This window comes from Brassica napus, chromosome C1 (genome assembly GCF_020379485.1).
Source record: "Brassica napus cultivar Da-Ae chromosome C1, Da-Ae, whole genome shotgun sequence".
Classification (NCBI taxonomy): Eukaryota; Viridiplantae; Streptophyta; class Magnoliopsida; order Brassicales; family Brassicaceae; genus Brassica; species Brassica napus.
The window spans coordinates 16,942,952-16,964,585 of NC_063444.1; the positions used below are offsets into that span (position 1 = coordinate 16,942,952).

Here is a 21,634-nt window from a genome sequence, read left to right on the forward strand (position 1 = left end):
AGACAAATAGCCGTGCATCCTCAGCTATGATTCAACTGTGGTTTCTCCGATTGTAGAGCGTTGATATCATCGAAGGAACTCCATCGGTTTCTTTTATCACTGAAAAGACCAATTTGTCTTCCTAGCTTACTGCAACAGTCCAACTAAATTCTAAATTATATATTTCCTTAAATTGACACTGGATTTGGCCCGTCTTTAAACTATAATTTTTTTAGGTTAATATTTTTCATTTTTTCTGTTTTTAATATGAAAGCCTAGGTACCAAAAAAAATTAAGTTTGATTTGTAATGAAAACATGTCTTCCCTGAAAAATAGTAATCAGTCAACGATATATAAACTAAAAAACCGTGGGACTTGGACGGAGTTTACGTATTTGGACCATACTGCTACACGTGACTGATTTTCTGTGGTTCTAGCATGACCGACAATTAAAAAAAAAAAAAAACAAAGTAGTGTCTTATAACAAAACGACAATAGTTGCCTACTTTTCTTTTGTCGTTGCCAAGACCTAACACCTAACAGATTGATGGGAAACAAAACTTAAAATTGAATTTTACTACGCTGCATACATAGTTGACAAGTAAATCCATTGGACGGAGAAAATGAGCAAAAACATTAACAATAATTTGGAAATTCATTATATTTATAATAAAGTTTGTTTGATAAACATGTTAAGATTTATGTTCTTTATAAAAAAATTCTCGAATTGCCCATACATAATGCAATACAAGCATAATGCGACCATATCTCTTCCGATAAGAAGGCAAAACGTTATCTTATCTTCGATTTCTCTAGCGTGGGGCCGCCACTGGTGATTTAACATTTCTTTACCGGCGAGCAGTTTACCATTTTTGTTTATCTTCAATTTCAAAACGTTTATCTTCAAATGCATGCGTACATACAGATTGTTCCCATTTCGCCGAATATATATATTATCACACGTTTGTATGATACTACCGTCTTGTTGATAATCGTTTTTTAAACAAGATTTGGTCTCACTATCCATTGAATAAAAATTGTTCTTATACGGAAAAGAATCAAATATTGCTGATTTTTTACGTGGGTTTCTATTTATTGTCGATACTGAGACAAGACTGGATCTGAGAATGAGATAAACCCGATATTATTCATCTATTTATTTCATAAAAAAAAAAAAACTCAAATAATATTCATCAATTTCTCTTTCTACTATTATCTCTCTCTCCCAACTACTCAGCAATTAAATCGGTAGAGGCACGGCACCAAAAGCATTTGGCTCTCTTCTCTTTTGTTATTTTTCTGGGGAAAAGTTGTAGGTAATATTGATAATCATGGAGGGAATTGATCACCTAGCCGATGAGAGGAACAAGGCGGAGTTCGATGTCGACGAGATGAAGATCGTCTGGGCCGGTTCTCGCCACGCTTTCGAGGTTTCCGATCGAATCGCCCGCCTCGTCGCCACCGATCCGGTGAGTCTTCTCGATTTCATCGATTATATGTATGATTACGGTTAGGGATTTTGTTTCCTGTGTAATCGATCGATTCGTGAATTTCGTGTTATATATTCTGTAAGGTATTCGAGAAAAGCGATAGAGCTAGGTTGAGCAGGAAGGAGCTGTTCAAGAGCACGTTGAAGAAATGTGCTCACGCTTGGAAGAGGATCATCGAGCTTCGTCTCACCGGTATCGATTTTTTTCTTCTCTCACGCACCTTATTGCTAATAAGGGCTTCGAAATGACGTCGTTTTGACTGTTGTGTGGTTACAGAGGAAGAAGCAGGAAGGTTGAGGTTCTTTGTTGATCAGCCTGCCTTTGTTGATCTTCACTGGGTACCTCCCTGCGCCTCCATAGTTAATAGTTTCTTCTTTGGTTCGTTAATTCATGTTTTTTTTTTTCTCTAGGGAATGTTTGTGCCTGCTATCAAGGGGCAGGGTACAGAGGAGCAGCAAGAGAAATGGTTGTCTCTGGCCAATAAGATGCAGATTATTGGGTGTTATGCACAAACTGAGCTTGGTCATGGCTCTAATGTTCAAGGACTTGAGACAACCGCCACTTTTGATCCCAAGACGGATGAGTTTGTGATCCACAGCCCAACTCAGACTTCATCCAAAGTGAGTAGAACAACCCGTCCTTGATTTTGAGATTGCACTCTCTCTTATCTGTCTTGAGATTTTCATCTGTCTTTGATTGTTGAATAGTGGTGGCCTGGTGGCTTGGGAAAAGTTTCTACCCATGCTGTTGTTTACGCTCGTCTCATCACTGACGGCAAAGACTATGGTGTCCATGGTATGCACTGGGATTTTTTTTTTTTTTTTTTTTTTTTTTTTTTTTTTTTTTTTTAATCTTTTGTTCCATTTTAACTTGCTCGGTATTTAATTTTATTGCCTAATTTCCTCTCCCAGGATTCATTGTGCAACTGCGTAGCTTAGAAGATCATTCTCCTCTTCCGAATATAATTGTTGGTGATATCGGGACGAAGATGGGTAATGGAGCATACAATTCTATGGACAACGGTTTTCTTATGTTTGATCAAGTTCGCATTCCCAGAAATCAAATGCTCATGAGGTCCTCTTTCTCTTAGTCATTTTCTTTGGTTATACTGATAGCGCTGGAGGAAATGGCTTGTACTGAAATATGGGCTTATGGTTCTGTGCATTTTTCTCTTCTTCCAAAACGTTTCAGGCTGGCAAAAGTTACAAGGGAAGGAAAATATGTTCCATCGGATGTTCCAAAGCAGCTAATGTATGGTACTATGGTGTATGTGAGACAAACAATTGTGGCAGATGCTTCGAATGCACTATCTAGAGCTGTTTGCATAGCTACAAGGTACAGCGCAGTACGGAGGCAGTTTGGCGCCCAGAATGGTGGCATTGAGACTCAGGTACTTATTCACGCTCATTTTACAAGAAAGGATCCTCATGGTTGTTAGTATTATTTTTTCTAACTCTCACTAACGTGGGTGGCCATTATGTTGTCTAGAAAAGGGAATATAATGTATTACTGCATACTATCTCCGCAGGTGATTGATTATAAAACTCAGCAAAACAGGCTATTTCCTTTGTTGGCATCGGCATATGCATTCCGATTTGTGGGGGAGTGGCTTAAATGGCTGTACACGGATGTAACTGCAAGACTGCAGGCCAGTGATTTCTCAACATTGCCTGAGGCTCATGCATGCACTGCAGGACTGAAATCTCTCACCACCACAGCCACTGCGGTACACTCCAGAACTGATCCTTTAAGCTCACTGGACTAGACTAGACTAATCGGTTTTGTTCCTCTAGGGGGTCCACCGCTCACATTCAATTTCCACTCTATTACATAAGTAGATTCCTAAGATTTATCTCATATTGTAATATAAATAAACAGCTCTTGTTGTATTAAGACTTGAAAAGTCAGCTTAAGCTTACTGTTGGTTGCAGGATGGCATTGAAGAATGTCGTAAGTTATGTGGTGGACATGGTTACTTGTGGTGCAGTGGGCTCCCTGAGCTGTTTGCTGTATATGTTCCTGCCTGTACATATGAAGGAGACAACATTGTGCTACAGTTGCAGGTATTTGTTATCTAACTTTATTAAGTTCGAACTATTCTCACATACTAGAACAACAGTGTCAGCACGGATAGATTTATTAGCATGTGGGTATTCAGCTTATGGCTCTGAACTTTTGGTTGTGAGCTTTGTCCTTAGATATTATGATATGCAGGTTTTCTCATTTCCACTGCTTACACACATTTAGCTATATTTTTATGTTTTTTTGGTTCATTGTGCTTCCCAAATCTTTTTTTTTTTTCCAAAGAATAAGAACGGGTCTGCTGGCATTTGCGGTTATTCACGTAATTGTTCAAAAAACGGTGTTTTGTAGGTTGCTAGATTTCTCATGAAGACAGTGTCCCAGCTGGGATCTGGAAAGGCTCCTGTTGGCACAACTGCTTATATGGCTCGGGCACAACATCTTTTGCAATGCCGTTCTGGTGTTCAAAAAGGTGAGTTTTCAAGTTCATATGTTTTTTTTTTCTTTCTCCCCACTACATACGGCTTCCTGGTTAATGATGATGATTTTATTATTTGGGCATGTAGCTGAGGATTGGTTAAACCCTGCTGTGGTAGTGGAAGCTTTTGAAGCAAGGGCTCTGCGAATGGCCGTTGCTTGTGCCAAAAATCTCAGCAAGTTTGAGAATCAAGAACAAGGTATACTTTCCTAACTCCATGAATCCAGAGAAGCAATGTCAGATCTTAAGCCAAAGGACCAAACTCTACAAAGGTTTCTCACAAAAAAAAGTTCTCATATCTACAGGATTCTCAGAGCTATTGGCCGAGCTGGTTGAGGCCGCAATTGCTCATTGCCAATTGATTGTTGTTTCCAAGTAAGCTTCTTCTTCACCATTTCACATTTTGATCAAATAAGCTTGGTGATTCTCTCGAGTCAGCTCCTCAATTTCACCAACTTTGTCTTGTTGGTTAGGTTCATAGCTAAGCTAGAGCAAGACATAGGAGGCAAAGGAGTAAAGAAACAGCTGAACAATCTGTGTTACATTTACGCTCTCCATATCCTTCATAAACACCTCGGAGATTTCCTCTCAACCAACTCCATCACTCCCAAACAAGCCTCTCTCGCCAATGACCAGCTCCGTTCCTTATACTCACAGGTTCGTCATCTCTCTCAGTTTCTTTGCATTTTGTTCCTTCAAAAGCCGAGTAGTTTATAAAATCAACATGTTTTGTGGTCCTTGTTATAGGTCCGCCCTAATGCGGTTGCGCTTGTGGACGCCTTCAACTACACCGACCATTACTTGAACTCGGTGCTAGGACGTTATGACGGTAATGTATACCCGAAGCTCTTTGAGGAAGCATGGAAGGATCCATTGAACGACTCGGTGGTTCCTGATGGGTACCAGGAATACATTCGACCCTTGATCAAGCAGCAGCTTCGTACCGCCAGGCTCTGAAGAGTTTGCTTTATAACACATTCTTCTTCTCTTTTCAGTATTATTGTCTTGAATAAATTCGCCGGTTTAAAAACTGGCTATACCCTTATTTATTTGTAGCAAATGTAATGGCTGACACATACGGCGGAGTTTTAGTACTATTTTTAAATTATAACATAAGTTATGTCTGGTTGCTAAAAGTCTTAATCCTCAATACATTAATCCAACGGGGGTCAATGTTACTTTTCCGAAGATTTAGAATCTAGAGGAGGGTTCAGATCAGTGATAGAGAGAATAGTTAGTTTTTACTTTGATGCAGAACGTCATATTCTCACTATACCGAAAGACACTCCTTGTACCTTACCTGTACGGGGTGAATAGTTGTTTAAATTGAAATCGAATGGACTATATGGAGTATCCCACTTTACTCATCAAATCCTTTTCTAAACTTGGATTCAATCATCTTCCGAGCCTCTGCAAGAGGCATTGTAATGTCAATATATAGTGTTGGATCATGGTTGGAACAAGTGGACGAAACAACAAATAGGTCAACAAAGGTATATGTATAGGTAAAAGTGAAGTCTAGCGTGGACGGTTCTATTTCACTTGTTATGAAACTTTAGATCGGAAGCTGGCGTCTCGTTATGATGGTCTCCAACAAGTTTGTTACTACATGTGATAATCTTTAACATATATATAATACAAGATATGAGCTTGTTGCGTTGCAACGGGTTTTGTGTGATGTTCTAATTTAATAAAAAATAAAAAATAATAAATAATTTATTATAGTTTTATGATTGTTTTTTTGCATATGTTGTTTGAGATTTATTTTATAATTAAAAACTATTTTTACACATAAGTTTAAGTTAATATTTGTATTTTATAGTCATGATACATAGATGAATTGTTATAAACTTTGTACTTAGGATTAGATAAAATAGTATATCTAAACGTTTAAACTGAACAAAATCTGAAATAAAAAACTGAATGAAAAGTAAAAAAAATTGAAAGTCAAATACACCAATCGAGTCAATGACAATATTATACATGTTCTTATGTAATAATTTAATGTTTTATTAAATAATTCTTTAAAATTTTATTTTGTTAGGATTTTTTTTAAAGGAAAACATTCTATTTTATAAATCTCGTTTTTATTTACAATAAAAATAATAATATTAAATACTCTTTTACAATTTTGTTTAAGATTTTAGAAAAAGAAAATTACTATCATAAAACCTATTACAATTATCTTCTCTGTAAAATTTCAGAAAAAAATAAATTACTATCAAATAATTATTTCTAGTTACTAATAAAGAAAATTTACATTTCGTATCAATACTAATTTTACACTTCTTTTGTTAATTAAATAATTTTTAGTATCATGTCCATCATCAAATACTCTCTTAAAAATATTATAAAATAATTTTTTATAATTCTCTTTTGGTTGGGACTTAAGAATATGATACAATTTTTTTTTTAGGATTTTTTATATAAATAAGAAAAACAACTATCAAATATTCTTGTACAGTTTTTTAGGATTTCAGAAAAGGAAATTAATATTACATAATCTTTTACAATTATATTTTTCTAGGATTTATAAAAATAAAATTTCTATCAAATAATTATTTCCAGTAAATATTAACTATTTTTAAAAGTTGCCATTTCCAAAATTCATTTTTTTCCAATATCACTAATATTTTTTACAAATTTTCTTGTTAATTAAACATTTTTTTACTATCATGTTTAAGTGTTTATCATTAATTTTTATAAGTACAAATTACAATTAAAGAATATTTTACAATTCTCTCTCGTTAGAATTTTTTTTAAAAAGAAAAAAAATTCTTATTTGGTTAAGATTAGAAAATAATTTTTTTTTTTTATAAATCTCTTTTATTTAGGATTTTAGGAAAAGAAGAATTTATTTTCACATAATGACAGTTTTTATTGACACATTCACAATCTATTTTTTTAATCGACACATGTCACAATCATACCAGGTGAAATATTTGAAGTTAATTTTGGTTTATATTTTTTTAACACAAAATTATTAAAATGTAAAGTTAGTTAATTATAATAAAAATAAGATTATTTTTATATATTTATTTTATTTAGAGTTTTAAAGGAAATTAATTATTTTAAAATTAATTTTTCTTTTAGATTTTTTTATACAACTATTTTATTTTGAATAGAAAAAATTCTGTTTATTATTTATATTTTTTTTTTGTTCACCCTATTTATTATTTATATATTTTGTCTTATACATACAAACACATATTCATCATATTCACACATACTCATGTACGATAACAACATCAAAATATAAAATTATGTTAGCATCATAAGATGTAATAAAGATAATAAAAAGGTTAGTTGTATCAAGAAATTAAAATAAAATACTGAGGTAATACTTTTCATGTAAATACTATTGTGTTTTGTAAAAATAATATGTGGAAGCTTAAACCTAAATATAAATGTGAAATATTTGTAGCTATTTTTGGTCATACTTCTTTAACATACAAAATTATCTATTAAAAAGGAAAGTTAGTTCCTTATAAGACAATAATAAGAATACTTATAAAATTTTCTTTTAATTAGGCTTTTAAAAAAGTAATAATATTTATTTAAAAGTTAGTTTTTATTCATTTCTTTTACCAAATAATTTATTGTACTTGTAGGATTTTACAATTCGTTTTTGTTTAACATTTTTTCTTAAAAGTTAATATTTATCTTTTATAATTCTCTATCTTTAGTATCTCTTAAAACAAATATTATAATAAATAATAACAATATAAGACTATTAAATAATATTTATAATTAATTTTTAAGAAAAAAATCGTTTTGTATTTTAGTATATATATTTTTGGTTCTGAGAAAGTTTAACACATATCACATTTTCAAATATGTAACTAACATTGTCACAATCATGTAAATTAATAACCTTGAATAACCAAGTTTTTTATAAAAAATACTAATAATAATAATAATAATAATAATAATAATAATAATAATAATAATAATAATAATAATAATAATAAGACTATTAAATAATATTTATAATTATTTTTTAAGAAAAATCATTTTCATTATTTTAGTATATATATTTTGATTATAAGATAGTTTAACAAATGTCACATTTATAAATATATAACTGACATGTGTCACACTCATGTTAATTAACAATTTTGAAGAGCCAAGCTCAATATAATATTTTATAATTATATTTTCATTAAAATTTTAGAAAAGGAAAATTAAATTAAATAAATTGTTTTCAAATATTGTTTTTGGATTTTTGGAAAACAAATTTCTAAAATAATTACTACTCCCTCCGTTCCTTAAAATTACATATTCTAGAGAAAAATTTTATTTCAAAAAGATCCATCTTTTATATTTTCAATGCATATTTTATTAACTAATTACAAACTTCAAAAAACTTAATTGCACTAGTTAAATTTTTATTGGCTTAAAATTATGAAAAAAAGATAAGCACAAAAAACTATGAAAATTTAATGTGTTTTATTATGATGTGTGAAAAATCTAGAATATATAATTTTAAGGAACAGAAGGAGTACTACATTTTAAAAAAAAAATATTTTTACTATTAAATAATTTTTAAAAGTAGTTTTTATCAAAATTCGTTTTATTATCTTATTATATATTTTTTAATTATTATATATTTAAACACATGTCACAATATTATAAGAAACATTAATATCAAATAGTCTTTTGCATTTATCTTTTGATTAGGATTTAAAAAAAGGAAAATTACTATTAAGTAATATTTTAATTAATTTTTAATAAAATTCATTTTTGTTAATATCTTAATATATATATTTTTAATTATGAGATAGATTAACACATGTCACAATCATAAAATATATAATTGTCATGTGTCGCGATCATTTTAATTAGCAACTTTGAAGAACCAAACTTTATATAATAAAATTTGCTCACGTACCACTACAAAAAAAAGACTAGTTTACATCATTTATTTTATATATTTGCATTAGTTATAAATGATGTAAAAAACTTTTACATCAATTAAATAAATGACTCTGAAAGTCGTGATGCAAATAATTTAAATCATTTTATTCAAAACTGATGCAATAAAATTATATATTTACATCAATTATTTTAAATGATTTTAAAATGTATCATTTGTAAGCAAATGATGTTAACTTTAAGATCAGTTATGCGAAATGATTTTAGTATTAGTGTCAATTAGAAAAACTGAGTCGAATTGTTAAATCATTTATTATAAACTGATGTAACAGTAACATCAATTCTTAGAAATGATATTAGTAATTGTATCATTTATAACAAGCGATTTTAAATAATATATCATTTTAAACAATTGATGTTAACCTTAAATCAGTTTTGTAAAAGTGATTTTAATAATTATATCATTTAAAGCAAGTGATTTAAAGTATTATTATCATTTTACGTATTGATGTTAAATTTATATCAGTTTTAAGAAGTGAATTTTATAATTGTATCATTTACAATTTAGTGATTTAAATTTCTATCATCATTTGTATATAATTGATGCTAAATCTACGTCAGTTTTCATAAATGATTATAATATATTTCACTTATATATAAATGATACAAATATTATTTTTATTTACATATTTATGATTTATATTAATATTAATATAAACGAATTTTTGTTTTGTTATTAAAATTAAAATATATATAAAAATACAGGAAAATTAATTAAATGAATAAAACATGATTTAGATAATAAATAAAGTATTAGAAATCAAATCAACTAATCCATCATGCAAATTCATAAAATAAAATAAATTGAAAGTTGCTGAAAATATTATTAAACTAATGTTGATGAAGATCACTGCCATTGCTTCCAACGTCTGAGTCTTAGTCTCTAACAGCATCATCACTCCGTTCCTGAAATTGAATTATACAACAAATTAGTTAATATTTTGAATAATTATTGATTATAAAACTAAAATTAATTATAATTTACCTGATTTGGATTTGGTGGAACTGGTATATTGGCAAAAGCTGGGTTTGGTATGATAGCAAAAGCTACAACAAAACTTGAAGCTCATACTCTTGCCTAAATAATTAGTGCAGCATATATTAGTTTACATATCAAAAGTATAAAAATAAAATTAACTTATAAACTATATTATTACATGTTCACCAGTTGAAGTACCAATTACTTGTTGGATGAATGTAGTCATTCCCTTGACTTGATCTGATAATTCTTTCACTTGTGACTTCAGGTCAATAACCATTTCTGAATTCTCTATCTATTGTCTCGTAACAAGTGAATGGTTCACTAATTTTGAAGGTGTAGGTCCACGACCAACACACCGTACTCGTCCTGGACGCTCCGGACCAAAAACTTGTGCATATTCATCATCCAAACTAGCAATAGCATTGTTTGTCACATGTGACTTTTGGCCTAACAACGTCGTAAGTTCTTCCTAAGCCACAAATGAAGAATAAATATCAAGTAGAATTAACTTACAAATCTATGATAATATTGACTGAAACTAACCGCCCGTGTTTTTGCTCTTCACATGCAAAGCTTCCATTAGGTTTTGTGTGAGTTTCGATAAAAAAACTCTGCTCAACATGGTCATTTTCCAGTCTTGATTGTCTTTGTAACATGCATAAATATATATTAAATTAGTATAGTAAAGTAGTTTATATCAATATAATAAACTAACTTCACATTACTTACAATATCATTTCTTTTCCTTGAAAAACTTTTTTTTCCACATACGTGAGGCATGATATTTTTCTTTTGGCTTTCTGTATTCCTCTTTTTCATTTTCTGAAATCTCACATACAAAAATATTGCTTGTATTTGATATAGAACTATGTATAAATATCTAACAAATAAAGCTGTACCTTCCACTTTTCAGTGAATCTCATGTGAACGAAATGACCTCATTGATTTTCAGGAACATTTTCAGGTCGATTGAGCAATGCCTCACTTAGACTGTCTCGCTTGTATTCTTTCCAAAGACGTAGTTTCACATCTTTGCATCTGCTACCTAATGCACTCATCACAAACACTTTTCTCATCGGTGGATCATCAAACCAGAATTTGGACTGAAATAATGAAAACAAACCAAACCATGTTCATCAGACGAATATATTATCTTACATCTCAAAGTTAAAAATTTATAAAGAGATTAAATGTTATGTATTACCTGTAATACTTCCCAGGCTTTATTTTTTATGTGAGGATTAACCATTCTCCAGTCACTGTAGTTAATGGGTAGCAAATTCACATCATTGCTTAGTTGACCTAACCATGACCCTAGTAGACTTCCCGACTCTCCGATTGGCTGGCCACTAACTTCGTCAAAATGAACAATCACTTTGCTATTTTGAATTTTCCAAACTTCTTTAGATATCATTTTGCCTTCGATTTTTCCAGCAGTATCTTGTTAATAAAAACAAAATATGAGTGTTATATAATAGGCTAAATTAGCATGAAGTATCTTTTTTTTTTGAACGGAGCATATAGAAATAATTCTAGCATTGCAACAAAAAAAGCTGATTATCTAGACAAGACATTGTGCAAGAATAAACATTAGCTCTCTTGATGAACTAAGTTAATACGGTATAGCAAATAAATTGACTATAACTGAATCTTCCTTGCCCACACAAATGACGGTGACGTAGCGACTACGTTTAATAATATGTTCTCTGAATTTCAATTTAACTTTCTCTACACATTATAAATTGGGAAATTTGTAAATATAGAACAAAAAAACAAATACATTGTCCTTATGCCATAAATCCAACTATAACTTGTCCTTTTAATCTAATTTTTAGCGTAAACCCAACAAAGCCCCTCAAAAATCATTTTATGTTTATATTTATTTTTAAAGTATAATTAACAATGCAAATTAATAATTATAAAGAAAAAGAATTATAAAATACATTAATCCTACTCCTAACCAGTCTGTGAAATCTGCAGCAACGCGACCAGAACCTTCAGCTTCACCGTTGTGGTCACAACCTTCCATGGAAACTTCGACAAAGATCTATTTTCCAAGTGCCGTTTTTAAAACTCCAAAGAAATTTTGATCTTTTTGTCTGAATTTTACCAAGTTGTGGATTGGGTTTTGTTGCAGAATAGATAGCTTCATAACGCACAACGATAATTTGATATGTGGTGTGTATGATTTGGTTCTGTTTGCTGATGAAGTTTGAGTCTTTCTTCAACTTTACTCAAGTCGAGTATTGATCAGAAGTCGTCAATATGGTTTAGTTTTTTCTGTCAAATTTAGCTTTTTATGTTGTGTATCTGATGCTGTTGAGATATTTTTGTGTGTACAAGTAGAGAAAGGATGCAAGCTTGTTGTGGATGTACTTCAATGTGGTCTCTTCAGCAACTGTACGGGTTCAACGACCTGTCTTTGCTTATGTGTATGTTTTGATTTCATTTGTTTGTATGGTTAGGATCTGTTTATAGTTTTAACTTATGTTTGTGTTTTGATTTCATTTTCAGTGTTGGGATACCAAGCCTGCAAGAGGTATTATGCTCCTGGGAACTAAAGAAACTGATCTAGGCGGCAGAGAAGCTCGGTGAGGAGAGGTGGCTTAGATTAGTTTTGGGTATAGATTAGATTAGATTTTTTTAAAAAAATTTGTTTAGTGTAAACCAAATTTTTTTTTGTTTAGTCTGATAAAATGGTTTTATTTTGTAAATGAATTTTGATTTATAAAAAGATTTTATTTGTATTTTGTAATTTAATTATTTATTGAATATTTTTTTTAAAAAAATCAAGTTGAGATTCCTAAATAAATGCTATTATAATGTTGAAGTTCAAGTTCTTCTGAGGCGTTCGAGTTACATTCATCTTCAGCATCCTTGCTCGATTCAGATGAACTACCAATGTCATCTCGAGGTGAAAATGAGGAAGGCTCACCTCGCTCTCTGAAAGGCGAGTAAGATTACTCCTTATCAAGCTCAATGTTGTCGTTGTTTGCATTGAAAGGTGAAATAGACACACACAACCTTGTATAAGCTTTTCCACGTACATATGGAAAAATTTTTTTGACTTGCCAATCATTCCCAATGATAACTGGGGGACAGCCTATCGTACTGATTAACTCCATAGGTAAGTAGCTTAACTCAAGCTGGACATCGTTTTGGTCAATTCCAAAATCCTCAAACGCCGTAGTCCTTAGATATTCAAAGGAACTTGTCAATTCCACAGCCAGTACTCTACCTCCTTTTTCCTTATCAAAAGCAAATCCCCATTCTTTACTGGGATCAAATTTCCACACCCCACAAGAGGCATATATATGCATGTTCTTCAAAAAGGGATTCAAATTTTTGGAGTGGTTTCAAAATTAATCAAGAACTTGTGAAGAGGAAGAGAGATCACGGTTATTTAAAAAAAAATAACTTTAGGAAACACGTAAAATTTGGGAAAATAAAGATTTACAGAATATTTTTTAACAGATTTTGGAGAAATTTTAGGAATATTTTCCAAAAGATTACGAATTTGGGAGAACATGCATTCTGCTGCCAGTAGATTTTATATATGATGGTAGATATGACGATAGACTGTATAATCCGGTAGAGATAGGATATAGTATCTTAGTAGATAACAAAATGTTACCATGCTAGATTATTAGTAACTGGCAGATTCTGTGATTTTCAGCCAGTAGATATATAGGAAACATTAGTTCGTGAAATCTTTCGTCGTTCAAATCGTAAGTAAAACCGTAACCTTTTCTTTCTGCGATAGTAGACAGATTACCGAATCGTAGATTTTAAAATCTGAAAGCGCCAGATATCTATGTAGTTAACCGAAACTACGATCTACATATCCGTAGTTAGTAGATTTTGTTTTCTACTATCCGTAGATCAAAATATGAAATTTTGTTTCACTAATATTTAGTCAACCAAATTATTTTTCATATGATTGTTTCATGTTTATGTACATTTTGAATAATTTTTCATATTTTTCTGTTTCTTAAAATAATTGATATGAATTTTTGAAATTGGTCAGGGGTATCTAAGTCCAAATCCGACCAAAAAAGGATTTATGGTAAAGAGACAATATAGTTGTTTTTCTGTGGTGTTTTGGCAATTTTTTCTTAAAAATATCCGATGACTAAATAACATAACAGTTTTAAGAAAATAAACAGTTTTAAGAAAATAAATTTCAAGTAAATGAAAGATTGTTATAAAAGTAATGAAAAAGTCTATCTTTACTCATAACATAGAGTTTTTTTATATAGGAGATTACACCGTTATAGATAAATGGAAAGATTACAAATCATAATCTCTTGGTTATGAGCCATCCACGATCTGGTTCATAACACTCACCCTTGGATGCCATAACCATTTAGAGCTTGTAATGTGCTTTAATGTTGTCTCATTAAAACCTTATCAAGAAAATCCAATTGGGACAAAACAATGGTGAAAGAAAAAGAGTACAACACACATTACTCCCCCTGATTTGGACATTACTGAAGGTCCCTTGGACCTCTCCAATTTTCTGCAATCCGTGGGTGATGAAGATCTTGGGCAGAATATGCTTCGTCCTCGAACATGATAGTTGGTTCTTCTTTACCATCGGCCATGCCACAATCTGATCGAACATATTGAGTCATCGACCTCAAATACACACACACGAAATCTTGGATGATGTTGCTGTGATATGCGTGTACCACCATGTGTAAAACATAACCTGTCTGAAAACAAATCAACAAAACCAAATAACCCCTCTTTGGGCTGGTTAGTAATAAAATAAACCAAAATCAAAGGCTTCTTCATCGTCCTTCTTATGGACCAAACAAATCAGTGTCTAAAACAAGACTTCTGCATCGTCCATCTCAAGACTAAATGGACTTCTTTATCGTCCACCTTTGGACTAAATGGATCAGTGTCCAAAACAAGTGATCTCACGCCCATGTACTAGATAATGGGCGAGACTGGTCCATATTAAATCTCTTGAGTACCCTTTTCTGTATATACTATTTGATGCACAAGGATTTCATTGTTAATGTACTCAAGCTGTAATCCCAAACAAAACTTTGTTTTCCAAGATCTTTCATCTCAAACTCTTTCTTGAGATATTCAACTGTTTGGAAAAATGTATCAGAGGTTTCTAGGATATTCAGATCATATACTTTGATGATTATCAATATTGTTATCGAGAACTTGCTGTACTTTCAGCTCAATACCCTCTAGTACTTTCATTATCCAGTGGACCATATAAATATGCAGTCACTACATCAACTTGCTGCGAGTCTAATTTTCTCTCTTATATAGCCAGACTTATGAGAAATCTAAAAGTAGTTGCATCCACCACATGGGTGTATGTCTCCTCATAATCTATTACTGATCTTTGTGAAAATCCTTGTGCAACATCAGCTTTATATCTCACGATTTCTATTCCTCACAAGACTCATTTATATCAACTGGTTTTAACATCATATGGCGTCTTAATCATATAGCCAAATACACCTTTCTTCTTTAAACTATTTAACCCCACGTTTCCATTAAATCCAATCTGTTCTACGAGTGCGCACTCTTATATTGATGTGGGTTCATGATCCTCGCTTATATTCATAAATTCAAGTGCTATCTTGTATGCAAATAAATCATCTTATGTCGACATTCCTTATTGGTTTCATTATGTTCCAGACAAGATATAATCGATTGAGATTCATTATTATCAGGACCTTTAATACTTTGCAGCTTGGCGTCCCAAGCTACATTGTTTGGTACCTGTACCTTAGAGCCGGCCGACCTTATCTCCATGTCTAGGATGGTTTCCTTAGTAACCTCGGATTTGGATTTTGATTATCATTCTCTGCACCTTTCTTTTGTTTCTGAGGATTCTTATCTTTTGGAACCTATTTGGTCTACCACGTTTCATACGTTGTCTAGACTCTGTAGCAACTTGACTGTGTCTCTTCTTGGACATCAAATTCGTTGGTGCTTTACAAGCTGGTTTATATATGACTTAGTCATTCTTTTTCGGGTCAGCAAATGTGTCTGACATTTGATTAGCTAGCTTTGTAAATGTATAATCTTTGGACGTCTATTTCACATTCTTTAGTCTGAGGATCTTGCCAAGACATTGATGGTTGATTCCATTTTATTCGTTTACCGTTCTTTTACCAGCTTTTTTTTTTCTCCTCCTGGTCTTAAAATAATCCGTGTACCTGGCCTCAAATATAATCACTCATAGTTGGCTCAAAGTACTTTATTATTGTGGGAGAATCATATCCAACATATATCACCATCCTCCTTTTGAAGTCCCATCTTAGTTCTCTGTGGTGGAGCAATTAGTACATAGACAACACATCCAAATGACTTATGATGGGGTATGTCTGGCTCTTGACCCGCTAATAATTGTGATATGGGATATCTATGCTCACTAAATGGCATGATGCGTATTAACTTAGGTGCATGTAAATTTCGTGTGGCCCAAGCTGTGAATGGGAGTTTTGACCTCATAAGTTATGATCTATCAATCAGCTATTTGCGTTTTAAAAGATTTCGGCCAAGCCGTTCTTGATATGGACATGTATCACAGAATTGTCCACACTTACCCCATGGACATACCATAATCATTTAAACACTTGGGACATGTATTCACCAGTATTATCTAGACATATAGTCTTTATTATTTATTATGAAAAAGGGGCTCGTAGCCGTTTTACTGGTGATGGCCTAACGAGTTTCCCTTGTGTACATGCTACACACGTGAGATTCTTTGGGATAACTCTTCTTATCTTTTAATGTGTGCCTTTTGAATATCAATTTTTGCATCATGTTTGGACCAGGATGGCCAATCCGGTTGTGCCATAAAGTATATATTTTCGCAGGCTTTTAACCTTTATCATACTGATCTATGCATAGTCTAGGTCAGTAGAGAATGCATGTATAGTCTTTAGGATTTATTATGGCCTTGGGCGATTTTATACATATATCTAAAGGAACTCTTTGTTTTCTTCGCCCATTGTTTCAATATGGAAACCATTCCTTCTTATATCTTTAAAACTCAATAGGCTGCTCTTGCTCTTAGAGTTGGGTGAATATAAGGCATCACTGATTTCTAGATGCATACCCTTAGGCAATAATATATTAGCCTAGCCATAGTCTTCTATCAGACTGGCGATACCTGCTTTAGTACTTATATTGACATTTTTCAGTGTACTCATATAGAAAAATCATTCATTCATTTAATCTAAGCAGACAATGTAATAGAAATAAATTCAAGGAGATAAAAATCAGAGAAAACATACAAGCAAAGCAATCACACAAGTTTGATGTCGAAATAAGATTATCAACTTGATTCTTTTAGGCAATAATAAGTCTCATATTCCATAAGATCATCTTGATCATGTTCGAAATTATTTTCACCATCTTTATAGACCAAGTGGGTTTCAGGATTCTTCCCTTTCAGACTCTATTTGATAGAGGTCACGAAAATGTTTGGGAGTCCTTCATATCTTAGCCCAATGGTTCCCCATCCACATCTATGGCACACTGATTTGTTCGAGCTTTGTGGTTTAAAGTATAAACCAAGGCCACTGCCTTGACCATGGCTCAAATTGGGTTGATACCCACGGCCTCTGCCATAGTGATTCCCACGGCCAAATGTGTTATAGTGGCCATGGCCACGTCCTTTCCACCCTCCACGGCCATGACCGTGTGGTCTATCATTCTGGACGTGGTTACCTTTTTTTTTCTGCGGCCTTATTGGTATCAGGTAATGGGGTTAATACAGGAAGTCTCAATTCACTGTTTATGGGATCCATTATTTTGCCCAGCTAGCAATAGACTCATCCACAGACTTATAGTCCTGGATTATGGGATTCCTCCAATTAAATAGGGCCTTTGGTAATAACACCGTTCTTTGGTGATCATATCTCGATTTTTAACTCTGTCCAAAGGTCTAGAGGATTTTCTATAGTCAGATACTGATCTTTGAGACTCTTAATAAGATGATGGCTAATAATTAATATTGCCCTGTATCAATCTTTTTCATTGGCACTATTGCCTTCTATGATACATTCACCAAGTCTTTTTTACTTTGGGATAATCTTTGTATCCAATGTCCACAGTAAATAATTATCTCCATAGAGATTTAGGGCAGCAAAATCCAGGTTGATTTTCGACATCTCAAATCATATATCACTCGATATTTAGGTATAATTTTCATGCGGCTTTACTCTTAAAAACAATCAATTCGGATTTCAATCTTGTGAGAACAATGAGACTATCAATCTTAAAGACATTTAATCAATCAGTCAATTTCTAGCAAGTCTCAGCAATACTATTTCTATGTGCTCATAATATTATGGTTTATCAAAACTAGCAAAAACGGATTCAATTAATCATGCAATTAGGGTTTAACAATCAATGGATTTTAGCAAGACTAGTAAAAAGATTTATTAATCACTCAATCAGTTTCAAGGCTGATTTTAGCAATACTAGAATATAGATTTCAAGTATGAATTTCAATGAATCAGTTTCAAGGCTGATTGATATTTAGCATAAACCATATGTAAATAATTTATCTAGTATCCGAATTTATCAAACCTTAAAAAGATATAATCAGATCAATTTAATCGAACTTAGCATACAATCTTAAACCTCAAGACATTAGATTTTATCATGAATCTATCAACCTAGCATACGGATTCTCAATTCTCAAAGACATCCAAATCAGATCAATATAACCTATCATACATATTATTTAGGGTTTCTATTTAAAACAGATCAGATTACAAAACTATCAATCCTAGCAGATGATATTAAACCTCAAGAATCATGCAATCAGATCATTTGGATTTTAAACAAGTAAACCTCAATTAATCTATCAACCTATCGGATTATATAAGCAAAGCAAGCTAGCAACCTATCGGATTCAATCAATGTTTTAACATGCTGGTCGGTTTAAACAATTTTAAATCAGATGAACAATTAATCAAGCAGGATGAGAAAATAAATCTATCAATTTAACAGTCAAACAATTCTAGCAACATAACATCAGATTCAATCAGATTTAAAACCTCAATGATCAAAACCGAAAACAGTTTTGATTTCAATATATTCGATTAGGGTTTTAATATGTGATTTGATAATTATAGTATAATTAATTCTGATACTTATATTATTTAGGGTTTATAGATATAGGGTTCGAGTTTATCGGATTTTAACTTGTAAAAACCGATTTGGAGTTTTAATCATGTAGGAACATGATTTAGGGTTTGGGGTATCGAACTTTTTAGAGCTTTGATTTACCCAATTAGGATTTTTGATCTATTACCCTATGGTTTTGATTCATAAAGATTAGGGTTTTAGGGTTTCATTCTTTATCAATCAATCCATGTTCGATTATGGGTTCTTAGGTTTTGAATTACCTTTTAACCTTAGATGATTGTTGAATCGGACCACCAAAGGTTGAGCCGCGAGCTGGACACGAACTGGATGCGAGCTGGAATGGATCGAGTCGCTTCTATCGGGTCACGGACGTCCTTTGTTGCTTGATCGGTAACGCCTTGATCGTCGGACGCGAGCTGTCTGATGCTGTCGCGAACGAGGAAGAGATCGCGTGCTGGAGCTGCTCTCGGGCCGCGAACTTCTGAGCTAGGATCAGAAACGCCTTGGGCTGAAGCTGATCGGGGACGCGAGCTGGAACAGATGCGGGAACAAGAGACGCGATCGGGGTTTATGGTCGGATCGCCGGCTAGGGTTAGGGTTTTAGGGTTTTTCGATTTGGGTATTAGCTTAGGGATTTAGAGTTTCGTGCTGATAATGTGTTATAAAAGTAATGGAAAAGTCTATCTTTATTCATAACATAGATTTTCCTTATATATGAGATTACACCGTCGTAGAAAAATTGAAAGATTACAAATTATAATCTCTTGGTTATGAGCCATCCACAATCTGTTTCATAATAATGGTATAGGTTTTAGTTATATTACCTATAACTTCTGTTTTCCATTTGAAACTTTTGCATTCGGCGGCAAGTGGAGGAGGCATGCCGTACTCTGTTTCCAGATATGGTAAATCATCTGGTTCTTGTGTTTCTGAGTCTATGTAATCCATGATCTAAAATAATTGAAATCAACAAATCTATGAATCAACGATCTCCTTCTCATTATTTAAAGTGAAGAACACAATACAATACCAAAACAATAGACTTAGAGAGAGATACATCATGATCCAATGAAATTCACCGATGTAAAATTGTATGTAGCTTAAATGGTTACTTAACAAAAAAAGAAATTCACCGATGTTAACTCGCAGAGATAGGTTGCGGGAGGTTTTCCCTAGAGAACATGGATTTGGTATTTAGGAACCCTAATTATAACCATTTTATTAGAGGTGGTCAGTTTATATAAGATACAATTATTTCAATTTCCGCTCGAGATGAAAAGATAGCGGGATTTTAGTTTTCACCAAATAAATATATTTTTAGAGTTTTCTTATCATTTGTGTGCTGATCCGTATAAGCATAAAAATTAAGTTAGTTAGGATCACAATATACTGGGGCAGCATATAGATTTTCAGTGATTTAGAGGTTGATTGTTTACAGATTTTGAAATAATTTTTGGCTTTTGTTTTTGGAAAACCCAATTTTTAGACAATCAAGTTTTTAAGAAAATAGATTCCCTATATTTTAGGGAAACTAGTTTTTCAAATAACAGTCATTTTCTAAAGAAAAACCAAAATCCCAATTTTTTTGGTTTCTACATCTCACGATGTTTTTTCTTGTTTTTCTTTTTTCTTTTTAATTTAAAAGTTTTGTTACATTTGTGCATTAATATAGGAATAAATAAAAAAAATACTAACTACTATAAGTATGAGCAAATTAGTTTTAGTAATAAGAATTTGTTTAACATATGCCACTAAAATTAATTTAATTATTTAAATTTATTTTTATGTAAAGTTTGCATGTTTTGTTAATAATCTATTGGTGTTATTTTATTGAAAACTGTGATATATTCTTATAGTAATTTTAAGTTTGTTTAAAAAATAAATTAAATTATAAGTTAATGTTTTAAAAAATAACAGAAAAACTGAAATATATGATTAATCAAATTTTAGAAAAACAAAAATGCAAAGAAATAAAATTCAAAAAAATATTTTATTGTTTTATTTTTGTTATTAATTTATATTTCAACTTCAAACGAAAATAATTAACTAAAATATACTAAAATTAATTAAAACCTGAAAAAATATCATTTGTGTTTTTCTAAAAACTAAAATTACAGTAAAATTAAAAATCTAAAGCTAAAAACCAAAATCGTCATTTTTTTCAAAATCTAAAAACTACTGCAAAATCAAAAACCAAAAACTAAAAACCAAAATCTAAAAACTAAAAAGTAAAAGCCAAAAACCAAAAACTAAAATCTAAAAACCATCCAAACAATCTTCACCTTAGGGTTTTTTTTTCAAATTCTCTCAACCGTATATGAGTACTGCTCACTTGACGTGCTTGACACCTGGACGCGTTCATGTTATATATCATGCGCACACACAGAAAACACACACACTTGAGTATGCATTTAACATGGAGATACAGCTCAAGCTAGAGTAGGACACCTGGAAACCCAAGAGCCTTTGTCACCGACAACAGCTATATATTTTTTGTTTGACAAAGAAATTTCATATTTTATGTTATACCTTTTCAGTGACTTGCGATGCAGAATGTTCAAGAAGATCAGAGATAGAGCTCATGGAATTATTTGACTTCATATT

At 32.0% G+C, this 21,634-nt stretch overlaps 1 protein-coding gene and 1 pseudogene across 2 annotated transcripts; one reads left to right on the forward strand and one right to left on the reverse strand.

The window, feature by feature from the left end:
- Positions 1–754: 754 nt before the first annotated feature.
- On the forward strand, positions 755–5,105 carry LOC106437075 (peroxisomal acyl-coenzyme A oxidase 1). Of its 2 annotated transcripts, none has more exons than XM_022696644.2 (14): positions 755–1,448; positions 1,553–1,661; positions 1,746–1,807; positions 1,880–2,089; positions 2,177–2,264; positions 2,381–2,543; positions 2,661–2,859; positions 2,998–3,195; positions 3,401–3,532; positions 3,843–3,963; positions 4,058–4,168; positions 4,260–4,344; positions 4,443–4,626; positions 4,717–5,105. In XM_022696644.2, exons 1-14 carry the CDS (start codon positions 1,311–1,313, stop codon positions 4,924–4,926), a joined length of 2,010 nt encoding a protein of 669 aa, XP_022552365.1. In that variant the 5' UTR covers positions 755–1,310; the 3' UTR covers positions 4,927–5,105. The 2 variants fall into 2 exon arrangements, with proteins under 2 accessions (XP_022552365.1, XP_013733464.1); XM_013878010.3 differs by having other exon boundaries at positions 4,275–4,344.
- A 3,826-nt stretch (positions 5,106–8,931) lies between these two features.
- LOC106441612 lies at positions 8,932–20,938 on the reverse strand (annotated as a pseudogene).
- Positions 20,939–21,634: the final 696 nt, after the last annotated feature.

Excerpts from the sequence above, each read along its gene's own strand:
- LOC106437075 (XM_022696644.2), top strand. The coding sequence starts at position 1,311 with ATGGAGGGAATTGATCACCTAGCCGATGAGAGGAACAAGGCGGAGTTC. Across the intron at positions 3,196-3,400 it reads TCACCACCACAGCCACTGCG|GATGGCATTGAAGAATGTCG; the intron begins GTACACTCCAGA and ends TGTTGGTTGCAG. Across the intron at positions 4,345-4,442 it reads CAATTGATTGTTGTTTCCAA|GTTCATAGCTAAGCTAGAGC; the intron begins GTAAGCTTCTTC and ends CTTGTTGGTTAG.